We start from the raw sequence: 23,474 nt of genomic DNA on the forward strand, positions 1-23,474 counted from the left end.
AATTCTTGTAATTTAATCCTTATTTCCAGCTATTATTCTCATATATATTGATAACAATCCATGAATTCTATAAAATATCAGAATTTTTCATAATTTCAACACTTTTCAATTTAATTCCTAAAACATGTTTTCCCCCGATCTTGAACTAAATTAATAATTTCATTCAATTTTGTAATTTAAATAATAAAATAATCCATTTCATGCAATTTGGTCATTTCTGACATGTTTACAAAATTGCCCATAAAGTTTTACTTTTATTCAATTTAGTCCCTGAGCTTAAAATATGCAAATTAGCCATGCTAGATGAATATTCATACATATTTTTCCTCCTCCTCCTCTCCATTTCACATCCTTAATGTAGATAACACACTTGTAAGTAACATTATCCATAATTTTTATTATTTACTTTTATGAATATTCAAGCTGTCTATCTGCATCATAGTCACTAAATTATCTATATCTGGATCTATAGAACTCCAAATTAATATCCGATAATTTTCCCTGAAACTAGACTCATATATATTCTTACCATAAAATTTTCAGAATTTTTGGTTTAGCCAATAAGTACAGTTTATTCATTAAAGTTACCCCTGTTCTGCTGCCTGACAGTTTTGACCCTTCTTCACCAAAAATTAATTATCTCCTCGTACAGAATTCGAATGATGTTCCCATTTATTTATATTGAAAATAGACTCATTCAGAATTATAAACATATAAATTTAAACCCATAATTATTTTTATCCAATTTTTGATGATTTTTCAAAGTCAGAACAGGGGAACCCAAAATCATTCTGATCTTGTCTCACAAAATTTATTATATCTCATGATTTACAATTCCATTGCTTACATAATTTATTCTATAAGAAACTAGACTAAATAATATTTAATTTAATATTTTATTCATCCTATAATTCGATTTCTACAATTTTTGGTGATTTTTCAAATTTAAACTACTGCTGCTGTCCAAAACCGTTTTAGTACAAGATATTAATTACCATGTTATAACACCCTTATTTTCATTTTCTACACCATTTCTCATCACTTTCTCTTATTTTCTCTTCACTAACATATCAAGAACATAGGACCTTATGCAAGAAAACTCTACTATAACATTATTTCCATGCTTTGTCAATAATAACAAACTTAAAAATATATTGAAATCTTGATATACTTACCTTGTTCTATTGATACTAATCTTTAACTTGATTTTCACTCTCCTCCAGCTTCTATTTCTTGAATCCAACTTGATATTCTAACTCCCCATGCTCTCCTTAACATTTTTGTCTCTTGGTAGCTATGGATATTCATTTGATTTTTGGGTGAAAATGGTGAATTTTTGGTAAAAGGACCAAAGTGTAAAGAAAGCAAAACTTTCTTTCTTCCTCTCTTTCTCTCACGTTAGTGCATGGGAAAATATGGATGAGAATTTCTCATCTTTCTTTCTTAATATACTAATAAAATATCTTATTAAAATATTAATAAAATAATATTTATCTAATTAAATAATTATAAAATATCAAAATATCTCTAGCATCATTATTACTTTCTAGATTTCTCTCTCTTCCAATTGACCATTTTGCCCTTCATTATCTTTTAAAATTCCATCCTTGAGTCATCATTTAATTTGGTAAAATTACAATTTAGTCCCTCATAGTTCTTCATCTATTCAATTTGGTCCTAATTCATCCATTTTCCTTAGTTTCTAGATCATTCCACTCTTAAAATATTTACACTATTGGTCCTTCAAATTTTTCATATTTACACTTTAACCCCTTAAATTTTGAATATTTACTCTTGTGTAACAAAACTTTTCTCACTTTTACAATTTAGTCCTTTCTTGAATTAATATATCATAATATACTTCTCAATATTGACATAACTCAAAATTTCCCTTTTTGTCACTTTATTTCCTTATTTTACTATATCAAGGATAATATCTTACTGTAAAAATTTTCAGAGTATTACAACAAGACTAATAATTGATCAATTTAAACAAACAAATTTAATAGCTATTATTTGGGGACTAAAATTCAAATTTTTAAAAAATACTAGGACTAAAATTGACGAATTCGAAAAGTATAGGGACTAAACTTAATCGAATTAAAATATAGGGACTAAATCCATAGCTTTTACAAAGTATAGGGACTAAAAGCAGAATTTAACCTTTTAAAAATTTAAAGAAAAATATGATAGTATGGTGATTCAGCCTCAATTGCTTAACTTCGTTACCTTAGCTTACCACAACTAAGTATTTCCCAAATTTATTAATTTGAACCTTTCAATAACAATGTTTAACATTTACAATCACTATCTTTTCAATAGGCAAGATAGAGTCATTTCCCCTTAAGGTTTTCTACCTAAAACCTTAAGAAAACCCTCACAAAAATGAGAAATATGATTAAGAATGAATTGTCACTATAAGACAACACTTGAAAGAATGGATTACAAATGAACCCACAAGTGCGTACAAGTGAAAATAAGAATAACAAATCGATACTATTTGATTTTTGCTCTTGATCTCTGTAAGTTTATTTCTTGTCTTCATGTGAGTGTCCTTTAATCATATTTATACCTTTTCATTGATTTTTGGACATTTGGAGCCACTCGAGGGAGTTTCTAACCATTAAGAGTATTTATTTTGTGCATTTAATGTATGTCTCAAGACACAACAAAATATGATCTTTGGAGCATATCATCTTGAGACACAACAGATATGTCTCGAGACATTTGGGGATATGTCTTGAGACAATTACATGATTGCCTTGAGACAGGGCTTCCCTAAAACAACTCATAGCTTTGATGTTTTCTTGTCTCGAGATAAATAGGTTTTTGTCTTGAGATAATGCTCCCCTGAAGCACGCCTTTAACTTTGATGTTGGTCTTTCTCAAGACAAGACCTCAATTATTTTGAGACAATGTTTCCCTTGAATAATTTTATATTCGAAGCACAGGTGTCTCGATACATTAAACTTAGAAATATTTTAAAGGACTTTGAGTACTCAAAAACTTTTGTAAAAAAATTAATTCATTTAAAAAAATTTTGATTAAAGTAATTTGTGAAAATTTGATTAAAGGAATTTAAAAAAGTAACATATTTTATAAAAGTGGGAGAGAGTGAGTTAATTCACAATAAGATATTATGGACGATGGGCAATGAAAGTGAAAGAAATTGTGATCCTGTTGCAAGCAGTAAGTAATGGGAAAAAAAATTAATTTGTATAATAATAATTTTGTGGAAGTTATATTTATGTAACTTATTTTGATACAGAGAATGCAAGTGCGTAATTTAATCAATAAAGATGAAGGAAATACTTGTACTCCAGAGATGGTTAAGAAGTAAACTTTTTAATAATATGCTTATGTGAACTTTCAAACTATGCTCTACAAATATTATTTTATCTATATTTTTGAGCTTAACTTTAAATACTTCCAACATGGAGAAATTTTTTTGCAGGAACTCTTGTCACTATGAATGATTTTTTTTATTTAAGCTACGTATAATTAAAATTTAAATTAATAATAACAAAATTATACTTAAACTTCTCAAAAATAATAAAAATTTAATTTAATTCTTTAAAAATTATAAAAATATAAACTATTAAAATAAAAATATATAAATTAATTTCAACATGATAAATTTCCATCCCCAGCCAAAAGATTTCTGCCTCCATTAATGACAAATGTTAATAACCTAAAACGGGTATATACACCGCCTTCTAGACAATCTTCTATGGTGCGCCGTAGATGCTTAAAGTTAGCTGCTAAATACTTTGAACCATATCAAGTGATTGGCAAGTGGGTAAGTTGAACTATCAACTATAGCTGCCTCTGGACTCGAAGATCCTTTCCACATTCCATGTTTCTCAGTTAAACATGTTGGTAATAGACCAACTTAGCTGCAGTTAACTTCAGTGGATGAAGATGGGACGATCATTAAAGAACCCATGTGGATTTTAAATAGAAGAAAAACGACTATGACAGTTAATAAAAGAGGAATATCTAACTGCTCTGCTTCTAAGCCTCAGCCACCAAGGCAGCGGAAACAACCGCCCCTTATTTCGCCAAGGGAATCGCGAGACAGCCGGTTCAACACTCAAAACAGTGCACATTTTTTCAGTTGTGCACCATCATCAGTCAATATTTTCATCACTTTTCGACGGTCTACGATTGCACTAGCCTAATATCAAGCTCTTGAAACCGGAATTCTTAAACTTTGTCGCCGCCATCTTCTTAACCTCCCCTAGTAGATCAATGATGGAGGAAATGCCGGTAGGCAGAGGCAGCGGTGGATTTGAAAGGCATCGTTCAGTGTTTGTTGGCGAATTTTAGAGGGAATCTGAAGTTGGAGAAGAAGGGAATGTAAATGTGAGAAGAACTGAACTGTTTATGTTTTACATTTGTTGTCCCCTGCTTTCCTCGATTTCTTGGTCCGGCCGGTGAGGGGGAGGTTCGTCTACGTGTCTAATGAAAAGGCAGTGGATGAGGATTTTGCTGGATTTTCTTTTTATCTTTGGAGGATACGAGCTGATTCCCCTTGATTTCTGTGGGTTCCATATTGATTTAAGGGCGTGTTTGTTACTTACGAAAAAAACAAAGCATCGCCGATTCATTGTTAAAGTTCGAGTCGAGAGTATAAGATAAGCTCAAACAAACACTTCAAGGACAGTTCTTTGTCTCATTCAAGAAAAGTTTCTTTAAATTACTGTAATTTCGTAATATTTTATATACTATTGAAAGCGACCTGTCTTGATGTATTCACTCACCTTTCACTACTAAACAAATAGTTAAACAACAAAGAACTGATCGGTTGACACCATTGTTCTTTGAAATCCTCGCTTGATCGTTAAATGCAGCTTCGTTTTCATTTATAGAGCACAGACTTTTCACTTTTCTTTGCTCTCTGAGCTGAGTTTATCGTCCAGGATAACCATGGCTGTTCATGGGGCGTGGATTTTGATTTTGGTCACGTTGATGAGCATTTGGTGCGTTGAACCTAAGTACATTATTTACAATACTACGTCGAAGATAGTTCCCGGGAAACTCAATGTTCATTTGGTTGCTCATACGCATGATGATGTTGGTTGGTTGAAAACTGTTGATCAGTACTATGTCGGCTCCAATAATTCCATTCAGGTCTTTTTTCATATTTCCCCAGTTTTTATTTTTTATTTTTTTAGATTTTCTTTTTGGGATTTCTTGAGCAACTTTTGATTTTCCTTTTCCTTTTTGATTGATAATCTTTGCAGGGCGCTTGTGTCCAGAATGTCTTGGATTCTATTGTGCCGGCATTATTAGCTGACAAGAACAGGAAGTTCATTTACGTTGAACAGGCAACTACTTTTTGTTTCTTAAATTTCTCGAAACCCTATATGAATTGTATATGGAAATTGAAAATGATGGAAATTATTTGGTTTTTGTTTGATATTACAGGCATTTTTCCAGAGATGGTGGAGAGATCAGAGTGAGACAGTTCAAGAGACAGTAAAGCGGCTTATCAACTCTGGTCAACTAGAGTTAATGTAAAGGATCAATAAACTCAAATTTGCTTGAATTTTTTTTTTTGACTTATGGGGGAAATTGTGGGATCATGCCATTGAAGTTTTGTGGGGCATTTGATGATTTGACTTGCAGAAATGGAGGCATGTGTATGCATGATGAAGCTGCCCCACATTACATCGACATGATCGATCAAACAACTCTCGGCCATCGATTTATCAAACGAGAATTTAATATCACCCCAAGGATTGGTTGGCAAATTGATCCCTTTGGACATTCTGCAGTGCAAGCTTACTTGTTGAGCGCAGAGGTACGGCTTTTGATCTTGTGGTCACTCAGACTGTTAAGCACTTTCCGATTGAAACTATTTAGGTCCATCTAAGCTACACAATATTTTGTTAGTTGATGTAAGCTTTCCCTCCATCCTGTATCCAACAATCTGCTAAGTAAGCTTTTGTTTACTGCTAAGGTTGGATTTGATTCCCTTTTCTTCGCACGAATTGATTACCAAGACAGAGCTAAAAGGAAAGATGAGAAGAGCCTTGAAGTTGTTTGGCGGGGATCCAAGAGTCTTGGCTCATCATCACAGGTGGGTAGATGGTGAAATTAGGTTCAGGTGTTGAGGATCAGCGAGATGGTTATGTTCTATCTTCTTAAGTTCTCTTAAGTGATTCATTTACTTCTCTTTAGATATTTGCTGGTGCATTCCCTGAGAATTATGAGCCTCCAAGTAATTTCTACTATGAAGTTAATGATGATTCACCTATTGTCCAGGTAAGTTCTTTGCTATATACATTACTCATGAGCTCTTTGCTTCATATGTTTGCACAAAATGAGATTTTATGTTATTGTCTTTCACTTTGAAGGATAACATGGAGCTGTTTGACTACAATGTTCCCCAGCGTGTGAATGAGTTTGTAGCAGCAGCATTGTCTCAGGTAAGATGCCTCATATGAGTTCATATCTATTCGAATCACACTGGCATGGCATGCCTTTATGACTTTTGCTGCAGATTCAGCATCATTTGGATGTCCTCCCCTCTGAAATATCTGTTATTACCAGTCTCGGTTTATGAAGATGCAAAGTTATTGATATTTTAGAAGCAAGATCTTAATTATGATGGACTTCTGCAATTTCTTTTCAGCGCTGCTGCCTTTACTTGTATTAGAAAAGGTCGACACTTTACCTAAAGTTTCTTGTCATTGTCAGGCTAATATAACTCGAACAAATCATGTGATGTGGACTATGGGAACAGATTTCAAGTATCAATATGCACACACATGGTTCCGGCAAATGGACAAGTTCATTCATTATGTTAATCAAGTTAGCGTTCTCCAAGACCTTTCCTATGCTTGTTTATGCTTGTTGTCTCCAGCTTTTTCTGCCCTGTCGACTTGGCTTTCTTGCAGCCATTTAAATTGACTAGTTATGCCGCAGTTTACACGAATACACATGATTTCGCATACACCAACATGAAAATACACTAGATAAACTTCCTTGTAACTGAAACTGAGAACTATGAATGCTGTTTTGTCTGGATTGACACCCTCAGACCTCAACTCCCAGAAAAAAGAATAATCCGATTAACAAGGATCGATCTGACTTGTCATTTCTTGTTTCATCAGATAGAATCATGAATTCCCATGCCTTACGTGCATGGTTTTGGTTCTGCTTATCTTATGGGAATAAGCCTCAGTTTAACATCGATATGTCAGTGCTTTTTCTTTGTTCCTTACTAATACGCTGCTGATTGTAATGCTTTTAGGATGGACGTGTGAATGCCCTATATTCTACCCCATCGATATATACTGATGCAAAATATGCTACAAATGAAGCTTGGCCACTGAAGACTGATGACTACTTTCCGTGAGTTTAATTTCTGAATTTAAAAACTTGTCTATGTATGAGGTTTTGCTTTGGTTATGTAGCCAACATTCAGAACTGATGCATGCTATTATCAGATATGCAGACCGTATAAATGCCTACTGGACTGGATATTTTACAAGCCGGCCTGCACTCAAAGGTTATGTTAGGACAATGAGTGGCTACTATTTGGTAAGATGTATATTGTACAAGCCCAATCTGAACTCACCAGCCCAAACCCAAGACCCATTACAAGACAGCCCAACTAGCCTAACCCAATCAGCCCAAACCCAATACACCCAACTACCCTAACTCATGTTCAGAAAAGAAAAAGAAAAAAACAGCAGCAACCCTAGGTGCGCCGCACCTAGGGCCTTCTCATCAACTCCTCTGCACCGTCTCAGCCACCTGCCCTCTGCCACTGCCGCGCCGCGCGTCCCCTCACCCACTTGCTCCATTAACGTCTACCTGCTCCACCTGCAAGGAAAGGAACAGACACGCAAGACAGAGACACAAACAGGGCAAAATAATAGAAATAGGCATTGTAATCGGCTATATAAATAAAAAAAGAAAAATGTAACAGAGGAGGCTCCGATTTTGGGTAAAAAAAAAACTCAATAAAGAGAAGAAGATTGAAGGTTGATTTTTTTTTTTTCTTCTTTCCTATTCGGGCATTCTACATTTTTTTATTTATTTATTTTTGTTTGACTACCCTTATAAACAAATGAAAGAAAGGAAAAGAAGAGGACCATTTCGTTTCGAAGGCCGGCGTCGGAGCCCGTCTTCGTCGTCGCCGGCGGAGGAGGAGACGAGCGGTCTCTCCTCGTTTTCCGATTCTGGGCTCATCTTTCTCGACATGCCGCCATGGATCTATGGTCTAGAGGCGATTGGCTTCAAAAAGGGACCGAAAAGGTCCGATTTTGGGCCTCCGACCACCGTGCGCGGCGGCCATTGGACGGTGGCCCGATGACCGGTCGAAAAGGGACCGAGAAAGTGAGAGGAGGAGGCTCTCTCTCTGTTTTAAAATGGTTAAAACTGATGGGTTTTAAGTTTTTTTTATATTTATAGTAAATGCAAAACGGCACCGTTTTGATAGGGTCAGGACAGCCCCAAAACGGCGTCGTTTTGGGCTCCTGACCCGAGACCCGACCCGTACCGCCTGGGATCCGCGTGTTTTTGGACCAGAGGGGTTATTTGCATCCTCAGTCCTTCCGCTTTTTGAGGCCGTACAATTGGGTCCTATTCCCTTTTATTATTTGTTTTAATTTTGCCCTAAATTTCCATCTTTCTTACGATTTGGTCCATCGACCGTCTGCTCAGGCTTTGTTAGAACGACGTCGTTTGGACCACGTGGGAATATTTTCCGTTTTGATCCTCCATCCTTTTGCGCGAGTCACGTTTTGGTCCTTTTTCGTCCTTTGTCATTCCAAATTCGCCCAGTATTTTCTTTTTTATTTCGATTTAGCCCCTTTTTTAGCCACTTTATTATTTTGTTTATTTTTTATTATTATTATTATTATTACTTATTTGTTTATGTTTATTTTATTTAGATTTTCGGCACATATACATATACATGCATATATTTTTGTGATATACATACATTGTTTTTATAACATATATACTTATATAGTTTATATATTTTTCAACTTATGTATATATCTATACATTTATATATTTTCATTTTCCTAAATATATACATATTTATACATAATCTTTATAGTTTAAAATATACCCCTTTTTTATAAATCCGTATATACACACATGTTGCTATTAATTTATATACATACATATCCTTTTTATTTCATAAGTATATATATATTTTTATATGTACGTACATATATATTTTTGTATATCTTATTTACATAAATATATATATATACATTTTCAATATATTTTAACATGTACTAAAATTAACGTATTTATTCGTATACATACGTATATTTTCATTATTTTTAAACTTTAATTTGTATATACATACTTTCTCTTATTTTTCAACACATATATATGTACTTACTTTCATATGTATTTTATTATTTTCATATTCCATAGTTATATACACCCATATATATGTACATATTTTTATATATACATATTTATCGTTTCTTTTATATATTAAAATACTTTATACATTTTGCTAATTTATATACTTACATATTTTAGTTTATGCCTATATATATATATATATCTTTTTATATTTAATTGTATTTGTTACTTATTTATTTCATTTTCGTTATTATTTTGAAGGAACGTTTTAATTTATTTGTTTATATATATTGTTATTTCATATGATTGTAGGTATGATTTTTATTTATTTTTATATCGTTGCTATTGCTCGTACTATTTTTATTTTTTATGTGTATTATGATTTTACCACGTATGACAACAATGTAATTTGCTTTCACATTTTACTACGATTTTCGTGTTATATTTTATTCGGTATAACAAAATTTGTTTTAAAAAATATTTCGTGTTTAGATTCGAAAGGATCGTACTCTAACTTACTGGGTTTCGATTTTCATAATAAATCTAAATACACGAATCTTTTCAAACTCAAGTTTTAAACGATCTTGGGAATTAAGAAAAGATCGTGCCCTAACTTACTGGGCCTGATTTATTTCTAAAACCAAGATAATAAAATATCTTTTAAATAAGCATTTTTCATCCGCGTATCAGGAATTTGAGACATGGTGTCCTAACTTACTGGATATGATTCTCTTTCTCGAATAATGTGAAATATTCCCTTTTTCCTGAAAATTTTCAACGTTTCAATACAAGGATCGTATTTTTAAATTCTTTTCGAGTTTTTAATTTTCGACACCAAGACATTAAGTAATCAACCAGGTACCAATTTTGGGCGTATCGAGGGTGCTAACCCTTCCTCGTGCGTAACCGACTCCCGAACCCGTTTTTCTGAATTTCGCAGACCAAAATCGTTGTTTTAATAAAGATTAAATTGTTTATTAAAAACAACCACTTTTCGAGGTGACCCGATCACACCTCATCAAAAAAGATTGGTGGCGACTCCCGTTTTCATTCTTTTTTCAAAATCCAAGTCGACCCCGTTTTCATTCAAAAATGGTACTAACAGCTTGGCGACTCCGCTGGGGACACCATAGAATAAGAGAGTCAAGCCACGAGTTGATTATTTTTTGTCTTTTTGTCGAAAGTTAAAATTTTGGTTTAAATTTACGATCCTCTCATTGCATTTCATTTGTTTTGAGTTATAGTTTTCATCAGGTTTTGTATTTTAAATTTTTATATTTTTTTTGCATTGCATTACATGACCGTTGGTCACACCCTTTTAAGTGGGAGTGAGGAACTACACCTTCGTGAGGTTTTCACCTCCGCATGGGATAGTGAATCGCTTCCGGGATACATCCGTACCTATGTCTTCGTGAGATTTTCATCTCCGCATGGCCATAGGGAAATGTATCCCCCTGAATCGAACTTGGTCCGTATGAGCCTATAATGGGTGAGGATCGAGGAATCTGCTGGTTCAGGTACCCTACTTTAGAGCCAAACCTCATGTAATGAGCCATAGGAGCTGACCTAAGTAGAGCTACTCCAAATTTTTAGTGCTTACCTAAATGAATGTTGTATTTATTGTCGCTTATTTTAAATCTTATTCTGTGTTTAATGCTAATTTACCTTGTTTGTGATTGCATGACATCTTCATTCTAAAAGAGGTGTCGATTCGCGTTCAGTTTCTTGGTAGAAAGCTTATCATGGAAAAGGGGTTTGTTGATAAAGTAGAGGATAATGCGGCTGTGCGAATATGGGCTGAAACGACACAACGGGAGAAAGGCGATAGTCTTACCGAAGGGTACGTGTCAGAATTGTGGGATTTTACCCGTATCAGTGTAATCCAGAATGACCTTCGAGAAATGAAAGAAGTCTGGGATCAATGGGATGTCGAGGCCAAGCAGCTGTTCTATTGTAACTACGGTGACCTACCTTATCTGCTTAGTGTCAAAGTGGACAAGTATTTATTCCGAGCCCTTGCTCAGTTTTGGAATCCTGCCTACAGTTGTTTCACTTTTGGGAAGGTAGATTTGACGCCTACTGTGGAAGAGTATACGACCTTGCTTCGGTGCCCAAAGATTCAAGTCGACAAGGCTTATTCTAGAGCTGCATGTGTCCCTCCGTTGTTAAAGAAATTAATGAACATCACTGGGATGAGCGAGCAGTGGGTCGCTGCCCGGATCCAACAGAAGGGCGACAGTAAATGTGTTCCTTGGAAAAGTTTGCGAGATTTGGTGCTTGTACATCCGGACTTAAAGAAAAGGGTGATGTCTTCGCTTTGGGTATCTATGGACTAGTGGTTTTCCCCAAAGCTTTAGGACACATAGACGAGGCCGTATCTGATTTGTTTGATCGGCTTAGTAAAGGGGTGACACCGGTTCCGGCAATACTCGCTGAAACTTTTAGATCCCTGAATGCGTGTCGAAAAGTAGGGGAGGGAAGGTTTATTGGATGCGCGCAGCTCTTATTGGCATGGTTCCATAGCCACTTCTGGAAGGTCGAAAAGGTCTCTTATCGGGTATTCTCCGATAGCTACTCCCCTCTAGGAGAATTGGTGGCCACGCCAAGACGGGATGATATTTCAGAAGAAAAATGGATAGAGATACTCCAGAATCTCCATGATGAAGATATTGAATGGAGGGTCCTTGGTTAATTCCTGATGAGATATTGTACCGATGTGGAGATTTTGACTGGGTTCCGCTGCTCGGAATATGGGGAGCTATCGGATATGCTCCTCTACTCGTATCAAGACAATATAGATCACGACAATTCATACCAGCAACGCGGGGGTTGGCTTATAGTGATTTTTCCTATAGGGAAGACAATTACAAGAAGAAGGTTCGAGAAATATCTAGTGCCTGGAACCAGACTCGTCGAATGAAGATCTTAGCCGTGGGTCCGACAATTACCCCCGAGTATGGTCAGTGGCGTGATCAAAGGATCAACGACAACATCCCGGCGTCAAATTCAGAAACTGCTCGATCTTTAGAGGAACACTTACAAGTTTTGCCTTCTGAGATAGAAATCATCAAACAAGAATTCGAAAAAAGGAGTTTAGAATTGGGGAAGAAGATAGAACAACTAGAGGAAGAAAAAATGCAGTTAGGACTGGATGTGGACATTCAAAGGTTAGAGGCCGATAAATTGAGAAAAGGAAAGAACAAAGCAGAAGAAGATTTGGACAGCCTGAAGACAGATTACAAGAAGTTGCGTAGGTCGGTAAGAACTGCTGGCTTGGGTAAAACGCCAGAACAATGGCGACAAGAAATTCAGGAGGAAAAGACGAAAGCTAATCAATGGGAAAAGAAATTCCAGGATACTCGGGCTCGAGAGGTCGCCTTGGGAAAAGTCTACTAGATTGCCAAGACGAGAATACGGAGTTGAAGGTCCAGATAACTGAACTAGAAAGATCGCTTCACCAGTACCGTAATCGTAATGCTACGGTTGAATTAAGGGCGAGCTTAGACAAAATTGAAAAATTAAAAGGACAAATAGAAGGGCTAGAGAAAGCATTGCAAAATAGTGAAATCCGGATAGAGCTTCTGGAAGAAAATAATGAGCAGTGGCAAAAACAATTCCGTCGGTCTCAAGAGCAGATTGGAGAAAGAGATTATATTATGGGAGAGGCGGTGACTCAAGTGGCGAGGTAGCTGATCATCTGCAAACTCTAGCGGTTCAGGCTGATCTATTAAGTTTGAAGTATGAGTTAGAGTCCGACAGGGGCCGAGAGTTAGCTTGGCTTCTTAGAAAGGTTAAGGCTTTGAGTGTAAGGGCAAAGCCATATATGTAGTCTATTTTATGTAAAGAAACTCTTTATCTAGTAAAGTTTTCTAATGAAGTTGAATGAGAATCAGTGCCTCTTTTTCTTTGCATTCTTTTCATGCATTGCATCACATCATAGCATTAATGACCATTAAAAGAACCTAATCGAATAAAATCATTTCAGTTAACCTGGAAAACCAACAAAGTTACGGTACCCGAGCTAAGACAAAAATTATGGACCAAAGGTTGGAGAAGCTAGAGCGACTTCAAAGAGAAATGCAGGACCAGTTGCAGGCGCAAATGAAAGAGCAAATAGAAAAGATTCAGCGTGACATGGTGCAAAAGATGGAGGAGTCCCAAAATGATCTGGTGGCTAAGATGACGCAATTATTGAAGGGAGTAGATAAGGGTAAAGGTCCTGTGATTGTTAGTGAAGAAGAAAACAATGGTGAACCACTTTATCCTCCAGGTTTCACGCCTCCTCATGCGCAAGTACAGACTGAGCTGCATCCGCGGAGACCCTCTGTGTCGGTTAGGCCCCAGCAGTTCCAAGGCGATGCTCCAATCCCAATGAATTTTCAACCCGGAGCGGGCTTTAATCCCAGTGATAGCCCGAATAATATTGCTGTCCCAGATCTTGACGAGATGGTTGAAAAGGACAAGGCGAAGGAGGAATTTCCAAAACAATTTGAGGAGAAATGGAAATGGATAGAAGAGAAGTTTAGGGCAATAGAAAGCATTGAAAACTATGGAATAGATGCAAAGGATCTGAGCTTGGTTCCTGACTTGGTGCTCCCTTACAAATTTAAGATGCCGGAATTTGAAAAATACAACGGGACTAGTTGCCCAGGATCCCATATTACTATGTTTTGTAGAAGAATGACGGGGCATATTAATAATGATCAATTATTAATACATTGCTTTCAGGAAAGTCTTACGGGAGCAGCGTCAAAGTGGTACAATCAGCTGAGCCGAGCCAAAATTGCTACTTGGAGGGATTTAGCACAGGCTTTCCTGAGACAGTACAATCATGTCTCAGAAATGATGCCTGACAGGATAACTCTGCAAAATCTAGAGAAGAAATCGAACGAAAGCTTCAGACAATATGCGCAGAGGTGGCGAGAGGTGGCAGTTCAAGTGCAACCACCGCTTTTGGAAAAGGAGATGACGACGCTTTTTATTAACACTTTGAAAGCCCCGTTCATCACTCACATGTTGGGAAGCGCTTCAAAAAATTTCTCGGATATAATCATGAATGGTGAAATGATTGAGCATGCCATTAAAAGTGGAAAAATAGATGGAGGAGAAAATAATAGGAGGGCACCCCCGAGGAAAAGAGAAAATGAAGTGAATAATGTGAATGCTTATGGTAGGTCAATTACTGTGAATCAACCAAAGAAAGTGGTTGCTAATCAACAGGGATCATCAAGACAAGAGTCAGGAGCTAGGCAAACTACTGAAAAGCCCCAATTCACGCCAATCCCGATGTCATACAAGGAGTTGTATCAAACTTTATTCGATGCACATGTTGTTGCTCCTCGTTACTTGAGTCCTCTACAACCCCCGTATCCAAAATGGTATGATACGAACGCGCAATGTGATTATCATGCGGGAATTTCTGGGCACTCGATAGAAAATTGTACTGCCTTCAAGAAGGTAGTAGAAGGACTCATCAATTTAGGTGTTGTCAAACTTGACGACTCACCTAACGCAAAGAATCCGTTACCTAATCACGCAGATAAGGGGGTGAATATGGTTAGCGAAGGTACGGGAGAAGAAGTCAAGACTGACATTGCTGAAGTAAAAACTCCATTGAAACGGGTCTGGAAAGAAATGGCGAAAAGAGGTTTGGTTATTTCAGATTCTGAGGAAGGGCATGAGATGGGAAATTATTGTGAATTTCACCATAAAACAGGGCACGAAATCCAAGAATGTGAAGGATTTAAGGCTTTGGTTCAAAGCATGATGGATAACAAAGAGATGAGGTTTTACGAAGATGCGAAAGAAATGAGGAGCATATGCGCGACAGAGTTGGGAACAAAGGCTCCAAATCATCCTGTGGTCATTATCTCACGCCCTAAGGGTAATGAGGTTAGGGCCCAGGTAACACCGAAAATTGTAATCCAGAAACCATCAAATTTCTCTTATAGGGATAACAAAATGGTGCCGTGGAATTACGGGTGTAATGTGACCGTTTTGGGAAAAGAAGCAGAAAGAAATCAGGAAACAGTTTTTACACGCGCAAGGGAAAAAGATATGACGCTCAAGCAGAGTCGTCCAGGGAAGAGAATTGGAAGAAAGAACAGAGGAAAGGGAAAGCAGTAGAAGTTGAACCATTGGTAAATGAACCAATAAAAGAAGAGGAGGCAAAGGAGTTTCTGAAGTTTTTGAAACACAGTGAATACAGTGTTGTGGAGCAACTGCACAAACAGCCAGCCCGCATTTCTGTATTAGCTTTACTCTTAAACTCGAAGTACATCGGAATGCACTATTAAAGTGCTAAACGAAACATATGTGGCTGACGATATTTCGGTAAACAAGCTGGATCGGCTGATCAACAATATTGGTGCTGACAATTTTATCTTCTTCAGTGATGATGAAATACCATCCGGAGGAAGAGGTTCTACTAAAGCCCTACATGTTACTGTCCGATGCAAAGGGTACACACTCCCGGGGGCCTTGGTTGATAATGGATCGCACTAAATGTATTGCCTTTGTCCACTCTTAGTCGATTCCAATAGACAGTTCGCACATGAAAGCATGCCAGAGCATAGTAAGGCATTTGATGGAACAAAAAAGGAGGTTATGGGGAGAATTGAGGTACCATTAAGGATTGGCCCAGTCAATTATGAGGTGGATTTCTTGGTAATGGATATTAAACCCTCCTACAACTGTCTATTGGGGAGACCGTGGATACACTCAGCAGGGGCAGTACCTTCATCATTACATCAGAAGGTGAAGTTGGTATCGGAGGATCGGTTGGTAACAATAGATGCAGAGGAGGATATTATCGCAATGATGACAAGCGATGCACCTTATGTGGACATCAACGATGAGGCACTAGAATGTTCTTTCGGTCGTTAGAATTTGTGAACGCGATGTTTATTGCGGAGGGAAATAGAATTCCAGTACCGAAAATATCCAGGACCACTGAGATGGGATTGCGATTGATGGTAGGAAGAGGAGCCTTACCCGGGAAAGGATTGGGAAAATATCTTCAGGGAAGGATTGAGGCACCAATGCCGAAGGAAAAGTTTGATAGATTTGGTTTAGGGTACAAGCCAGACATGAAGCAGAAGAAGAAAGAAATAGAGAAGAGACAAGAGAGAAGAAGGGCGCGTTTGAATGGACATGAAGCTAAGTGTGAGCCTTTAACCTTTCCCCACATATCTCATCTTTTGTGTCGGGAGGATTTATTCATTCTGAATGTGGAGTGTCCGGTAGCGGCATGGGAGGAATGTTGGAAAATGTTTATACCAACGCCATAGAAGAACGGAAAGGAGGGCTTTGTTGGAGATCTGCCCTTATGAGCCTGGAAGCGAGCTAAACAATTGGACTGCTGAAGAAATCCCTGTAGTCTTTAGGGCTTATTCAGAGTAATGCTCAAAACATTCCTGTTGTTTGCTTAGAAACAATATGAAATTTTTTGTGAAATAGGCATTGGGCCTAAATATCATTATTTTAATGAAATACGTGTCAACGTTCATCTTGATCAGTCATTTTTCTTCTTTTTATATTTTCCATTTGGTTGATTGTCTTACAAATAATTCTTTCATTTGTAATTCTGTTGCACAAACATATTCATAAATTTATATTCTTGGTATATTCTTTGATATGCCTTCATAGGTCTTCAGATATCAATGACATGAGTGACGCTGCCTCAAACACGGAGCCTATTTTTGAGCAAGAGGTGTGTTCAGAGGATCCCGCGACTTTGAAAATGATAAAGATTATGATGCATCTCCGGACTTGTTAAGAATGATGGAACAAGAGGATAAGCATATCCTACCTCATAGGGAATCGTTAGAAATAGTGAGCCTAGAGGATGGAAAGGAGGTGAAAATTGGAACTGAAATCACCGCAAAGACAAGACAAGACCTCATTAATTTGCTTCGAGAGTTCAAGGATGTTTTCGCGTGGTCGTACCAAGATATGCCTGGGCTAAGTACTAACATTGTGGTGCATCGTCTGCCCATAAAAGAGGATTGTAAACCCGTTCAACAGAAGCTCAGGAGAATGAGACCTGACATTGTGTTGAAAATAAGAGAAGAAGTCAAAAGACAATTCGACGCTGGATTCTTACAAGAGGTCAAGTATTCGGATTGGGTAGCCAACATCGTCCCTGTTCCCAAAAAGGATGGAAAGGTACGAATGTGTGTGGATTATAGGGATTTGAACAAGGCTAGTCCAAAGGACAACTTTCCACTGCCTCACATTGATACTTTGGTAGATAACACGGCGGGCTATTCATTGTTTTCTTTCATGGACGGTTTCTCTGGATACAATCAAATAAAGATGCACCCTGGAGACATGAGAAAAACCACATTCATTACCTTATGGGGAACATTCTGTTACAAGGTAATGCCCTTCGGATTGAAGAATGCGGGAGCAACGTATCAAAGAGCTATGGTGACTTTGTTTCACGACATGATGCACAAGGAGATCGAAGTCTATGTTGACGATATGATCGCGAAGTCTAGAACGGAAGAAGAGCATGTTCAGGTCTTGAAAAGGTTATTTTTGAGATTAAAGAAATTTCAGCTTAAGCTTAACCCGGCCAAATGCACATTTGGAGCCAGATCAGGGAAGTTATTAGGCTTCATAGTTAGCAAAAAGGGATCGAGGTTGACCCAGACAAAGTAAAGGCAATACGAGATTTACCTCCCCCGCGCACTCAGAAGGAGGTTCGAGGTTTCCTAGGGAGGCTGAATTACATTGCTCGGTTCATCTCACAACTGACAGAGAAATGTGATCCAGTATTCCGGCTCTTAAAGAAACATAATCCGGGCGAATGGGATGAAGAGTGTCAGAGGGCTTTCGATAAGATAAAGCAGTACTTGGCTAATACTCCAGTCTTATCACCTCCAAGTCCAGATAGGCCATTGATATTGTATCTGACAGTGTTGGAGAATTCCATGGGTGCGTATTGGCCAACATGATGAGACGGGAAAGAAAGAAAGGCAATATACTATCTCAGTAAGAAATTTACCGATTGCGAAATGAGGTACTCATCAATTGAGAAGTTGTGTTGTGCTCTAATCTGGGCAACCCGAAGACTGAGGCAGTATATGTTGTATCACACGACTTGGTTGATTTCAAAGTTAGATCCTTTAAAATATATGATGGAATCGACTGCTTTGAACGGGAGAATGGCTAGATGGCAGATCTTGCTCTCAGAATTTGATATAGTATATGTCAGTCAAAGGCCATAAAGGGAAGTGCAATAGCCGATTTCCTAGCTAGTAGAGCCTTGGAGGACTATGATCTTTGAATTTCGATTTTCCAAACGAGGACTTGATGTATGTGGCGAATACTGAAGAAAATCCTCAAATGGATCACGTATGGAAGTTAAATTTTGATGGAGCCTCAAATGCTACGGGTAATGGAATTGGGGCAGTTTTGGTATCCCCAAGTGGAGATCATTATCCTGTTGCTAGCAAGTTGGACTTCGATTGTACAAATAACATGGCAGAATATGAAGCATGTATTATGGGCATTCGTGCAGCCATTGAACGGAACATCAAAGTACTGAGAGTATACGGGGATTCAGCGTTGGTGATATACCAACTCAAAGGGGAGTGGGAGACTAGAGATCCTAAGCTAATCGGTTATAGAAAACTAGTTCTTGAATTGGCTGAGGAGTTTGACGATATCACCTTCTATTACCTCCCACGGGAGGAAAACCAAATGGCTGATGCATTAGCTACTCTAGCTTCGATGATTCAGGTGAATAGACTTGAGGCAATGAGGCCTGTTCAGATGAGTATCTCTGAGACCCCGGCTAATTGTTGCAATATTGAGGAGGAGGGAAAAGATGATTGTCCTTGGTATCGGAGTATCTTACAATATGTGAAGAATCGGGAATACCCTGATCAAGCGACAGAGAATGACAAAAGAACTCTGAGAAAGATAGCCATTGAATATGTCTTAGATGGAGAAGTGTTATATAAAAGAAGGAAGGATCAAGTACTGTTAAGATGTGTAGATGCGGTAGAAGCCAAGAAAATTTTGGAAGAAGTCCATGAGGGTATTTGTGGGACGCACGCCAGTGGTTTCACGATGGCCAGACAGATCATGAGATTTGGGTACTATTGGCCCACCATGGAAGGAGATTGCATTGATCATGCCAGGAAGTGCCACAAATGCCAAATTTACGGAGACAAAATACACGCGCCTCCTTCACCTCTTCACGTCATGACCTCTCCTTGGCCGTTTTCCATGTGGGGTATGGATGTTATTGGGCCAATATCACCAAAGGCTTCTAATGGGCATCGCTTCATCTTCGTAGTAATTGATTACTTTACCAAGTGGGTGGAGGCTGCTTCATATGCAAATGTCACAAAAGCAGTAGTCAGCAAATTCTTGAAGAAGGAGATCATTTGTCGATATGGGATGCCTGAGAGGATCATATCCGACAATGCGATGAACTTGAATAATAGCACAATAGCTGAAGTTTGTAGCAAATTTAAAATTAAGCATCATAACTCATCGCCGTATCGTCCCAAAATGAATGGTGCAGTGGAGGCGGCCAATAAAAACATTAAAAGGATTGTGGGGAAAATGACTGAAACCTACAAGGATTGGCATGAGAAGTTATCATTTGCTCTCCTTGCCTATCGAACATCTGTTAGAACTTCTACTGGGGCAACGCCTTTTTCTCTGGTTTATGGAATGGAGGCAGTATTACCCATTGAAGTTGAAATCCCTTCTCTACGGGTGTTATCTGAGCTACAGTTGGATGAAGCCGATTGGATCCAATCTCGGTACGATCAGTTGAACCTAATAGAAGAAAAGAGGCTAAGAGCTATTCGCCATGGGCAAATGTACCAGAAACGAATGATGCGAGCCTATAATAAAAAGGTTCGCCCCCGAGAATTTCGTGAAGGGGACTTGGTACTAAAAAAGATTCTTCCTATACAAAAAGATTTTAGAGGAAAATGGATGCCGAATTGGGAAGGCCCTTATGTTGTAAAGAAAGCCTTTTCTGGTGGAGCTTTGATCCTATGTGAGATGGATGGCAAAAGTTTACCAAATCCGGTAAACGCAGACTCCGTCAAGAAATACTTCACATGAAAGAAAGGGGAACCAAAGTGAAAACCCGTAAAGGGCGCTTTGCTTCCTAAAAAAAAAAAAAAAAAAAAAAACTTTGGAGAGGCTAAGGTGAAAACCCGTAAAGGGCACTTTGAGACCAAAGAGGGCTTGAGTCGAAAACCCGAAAAGGGCGACTCAAGTATTGAGCAGGATTGGAACATCAGGACTTGAGCGGATCAAATTTGATCAGGGCATATGATGATCTTGCTTTACCAATAAGAAAGGATATGCAACATCTTGGAACATTGACAGAGTATTGCAGATCTCCTGAACACATGTCAAACTTAGAAGGGTCTTCGGAAAGTTTGTACAGAGAAACTCAAGCGGCGATAACTGGGGCACCTAGTTCTTAGGTGTATTCTTGAAAATACATTTTATTTTCTTTCTTTCTTCCTTTCCTTTTGTGAAAACGTACATTCTCAATCCACTTCTTTGTTACCTTTCTTTCGCCATCTTTGATGTTTTATTTGAGTTATAATCAGAACTAGCTTTATTCTTATCCATTGTTATGATCTTTTTGCAAACATGTAATGATTAACGAACTAATAAAACTTTCAGGAAAGAAGTTTTGCACATTACTCTGGAAAATTTCTAAATAATATAGGGACCTGAAACATGACTAATGTTTAGAACACGCCAATTTTAAAAGTTGGAAATCTAGGAAGGAAGAGTCTAAATTAAAGACTATCCTTTCAGATTTTGTCGTCTAAACGTTGATTGAACAAAATGACAAGCTGTCGTGTTAATTACAAAGCTTAAATGAACAAGAAAGCAATGATCATCAGGCAATAGGAAGAGGTTACCTCGGAGAAAAGAGCCTTCACTTGCTCATAAGACTTTCGTACGACACCTTGAGAATGGTGTAGGAAACCAGAACGGCTCAGATCCTACATCCCCGAATTGTGATAAAAGAGGACAAAGGAAAAGCCACATATTTCTACCCTTAGATTACTGTGAGAGAATGATGGCACAAATCTTGGCGTCCCAGTGGATATAACTTTGAGGTTTACAATGGGACAGTATGGCTAAATGTTCTCAGAAAAATCAGTCAAGAAGAAGGCATGTAGCAATCAGTCACAAAACCTTGATAAATTCGAGTAGTGATAACCTAAGCAGATCATTCTCGAAAAATAAAATTCTGCATTCATGCAAACACCATTCACATATGTCTAGTTAGGAGCATTTGTTTCATTTTGATCATGTCATCCTAATCATTAGGCATAATTAGGTTATTATACAGGTCTTATCTCCCTGAGATTACAGTGGAACAGACCAAAGAATTTCAGATCTTATCTCCCTGAGATTACAGCGGAGCAGATCAAGGATATAATCCTATCTCCTTGAGATTACAATGGAGCGGATTAAAGGATCTTATCTCTCTGAAGTTACAGTAGAGAAGATCACATCAGGTCTTATCTCCCTGAGATTACAGTGGAACAGACCAAAGAATTTCAGATCTTATCTCCCTGGGTTACAGCGGAGCAGATCAAGGATAGTAATCCTATCTCCCTGAAGTTACAGTGGAGCGGATTAAAATAAGAGATCTTATCTCCCTGAGATTACAGCGGAGCAGATCGAAGACACTATCTTATCCCCCTGAAGTTGCAGTGGCCCAAGTGAGGATATGAGTCCGATCTCCCTGAAGTCGCAGTGGAGGGGTCAAATGATGGACCTTACCCCCTGAAGTTACAACAGAATTGAGTGAAGTTACAAGACATATCTCTCTGAAGTTGCAGTGGAGTGGATTGAAGCAACACGACACATTGGATTGGAATGAAACTACTTGAAGAAGAGAAGCGTCAAGAGAAGTCGAGACTCGACGAGACCGGGCGAAATTGGCTTTCTTAGTCTTTGCTCTGTTATCGTTACACGACAACGAGCAAAGAGGGGCAGCTGTACAAGCCCAATCTGAACTCACCAGCCCAAACCCAAGACCCATTACAAGACAGCCCAACTAGCCCAATCAGCCCAAACCAATACACCCAACTACCCTAACTCATGTTCAGAAAAGAAAAAGAAAAAAACAGCAGCAACCCTAGGTGCGCCGCACCTAGGGCCTTCTCACCATCCTCTGCACCGTCTCCACCTGCCCTCCACTGCGCCGCCGTCCCCCACCCACTTGCTCCATTACTCTACTGCTCACCTGCAAGGAGACAGACACGCAAGACAGAGACACAAACAGGGCAAAATAATAGAAATAGGCTTGTAATCGGCTATATAATAAAAAAAGAAAAATGTAACAGAGGAGGCTCCGATTTTGGGTAAAAAAAAAAACTCAATAAAGAGAAGAAGATTGAAGGTTGATTTTTTTTTTCTTCTTTCCTATTCGGCATTCTACATTTTTTTATTTATTTATTTTTGTTTGACTACCCTTATAAACAAATGAAAGAAAGGAAAGAAGAGGACCATTTCGTTTCGAAGGCCGGCGTCGGAGCCCGTCTTCGTCGTCGCCGGCGGAGGAGGAGACGAGCGGTCTCTCCTCGTTTCCGATTCTGGCTCATCTTTCTCGACATGCGCCATGGATCTATGGTCTAGAGGCGATTGGCTTCAAAAGGGACCGAAAAGGTCCGATTTTGGGCCTCCGACCACCGTGCGCGGCGGCCATTGACGGTGGCCGATGACCGGTCGAAAAGGGACCGAGAAAGTGAGAGGGGAGGCTCTCTCTCTGTTTTAAAATGGTTAAAACTGATGGGTTTTAAGTTTTTTTATATTATAGTAAATGCAAACGGCACTGTTTGATAGGGTCAGGGACGCCCCAAAACGGCGTCGTTTTGGGTCCTGACCGAGACCCGACCGTACCGCCTGGGATCCGCGTGTTTGGACAGGGTTTTGTCTCAGTCCTTCCTTTTTGAGGCCGTACTTTTTGGTCCTATTCCTTTTATTATTTTTTTTTTTTGCCCTTTCCATTTTTTACATTTGTCTGACCGCTGCTCAGCTTTGTATCGACGGTTTGCCAGTGGGTATTTCGTTTTGATCCTAGTCCTTTCCGCCGACCAGGTACGTTTGGTCCTTTTTCGTTT

At 38.3% G+C, this 23,474-nt stretch overlaps 1 protein-coding gene across 1 annotated transcript in view; it reads left to right on the plus strand.

Moving 5' to 3' along the window:
• The first annotated feature begins 3,599 nt into the window (after positions 1–3,599).
• LOC107887592 (probable alpha-mannosidase At5g13980) overlaps positions 3,600–23,474 on the plus strand; it is a 36,530-nt gene continuing 16,655 nt past the window's right edge. Inside the window, exons 1-10 of the mRNA XM_041108747.1 lie at positions 3,600–5,133; positions 5,247–5,330; positions 5,431–5,519; positions 5,632–5,806; positions 5,966–6,085; positions 6,187–6,270; positions 6,363–6,434; positions 6,706–6,819; positions 7,262–7,362; positions 7,458–7,551. Coding sequence (XP_040964681.1) covers positions 4,930–5,133; positions 5,247–5,330; positions 5,431–5,519; positions 5,632–5,806; positions 5,966–6,085; positions 6,187–6,270; positions 6,363–6,434; positions 6,706–6,819; positions 7,262–7,362; positions 7,458–7,551 — 1,137 coding nt within the window. The 5' untranslated portion in view covers positions 3,600–4,929. The remainder of the gene's footprint in view (positions 5,134–5,246; positions 5,331–5,430; positions 5,520–5,631; positions 5,807–5,965; positions 6,086–6,186; positions 6,271–6,362; positions 6,435–6,705; positions 6,820–7,261; positions 7,363–7,457; positions 7,552–23,474) is intronic.

Source organism: Gossypium hirsutum, chromosome A03 (genome assembly GCF_007990345.1).
Source record: "Gossypium hirsutum isolate 1008001.06 chromosome A03, Gossypium_hirsutum_v2.1, whole genome shotgun sequence".
Classification (NCBI taxonomy): domain Eukaryota; kingdom Viridiplantae; phylum Streptophyta; class Magnoliopsida; order Malvales; family Malvaceae; genus Gossypium; species Gossypium hirsutum.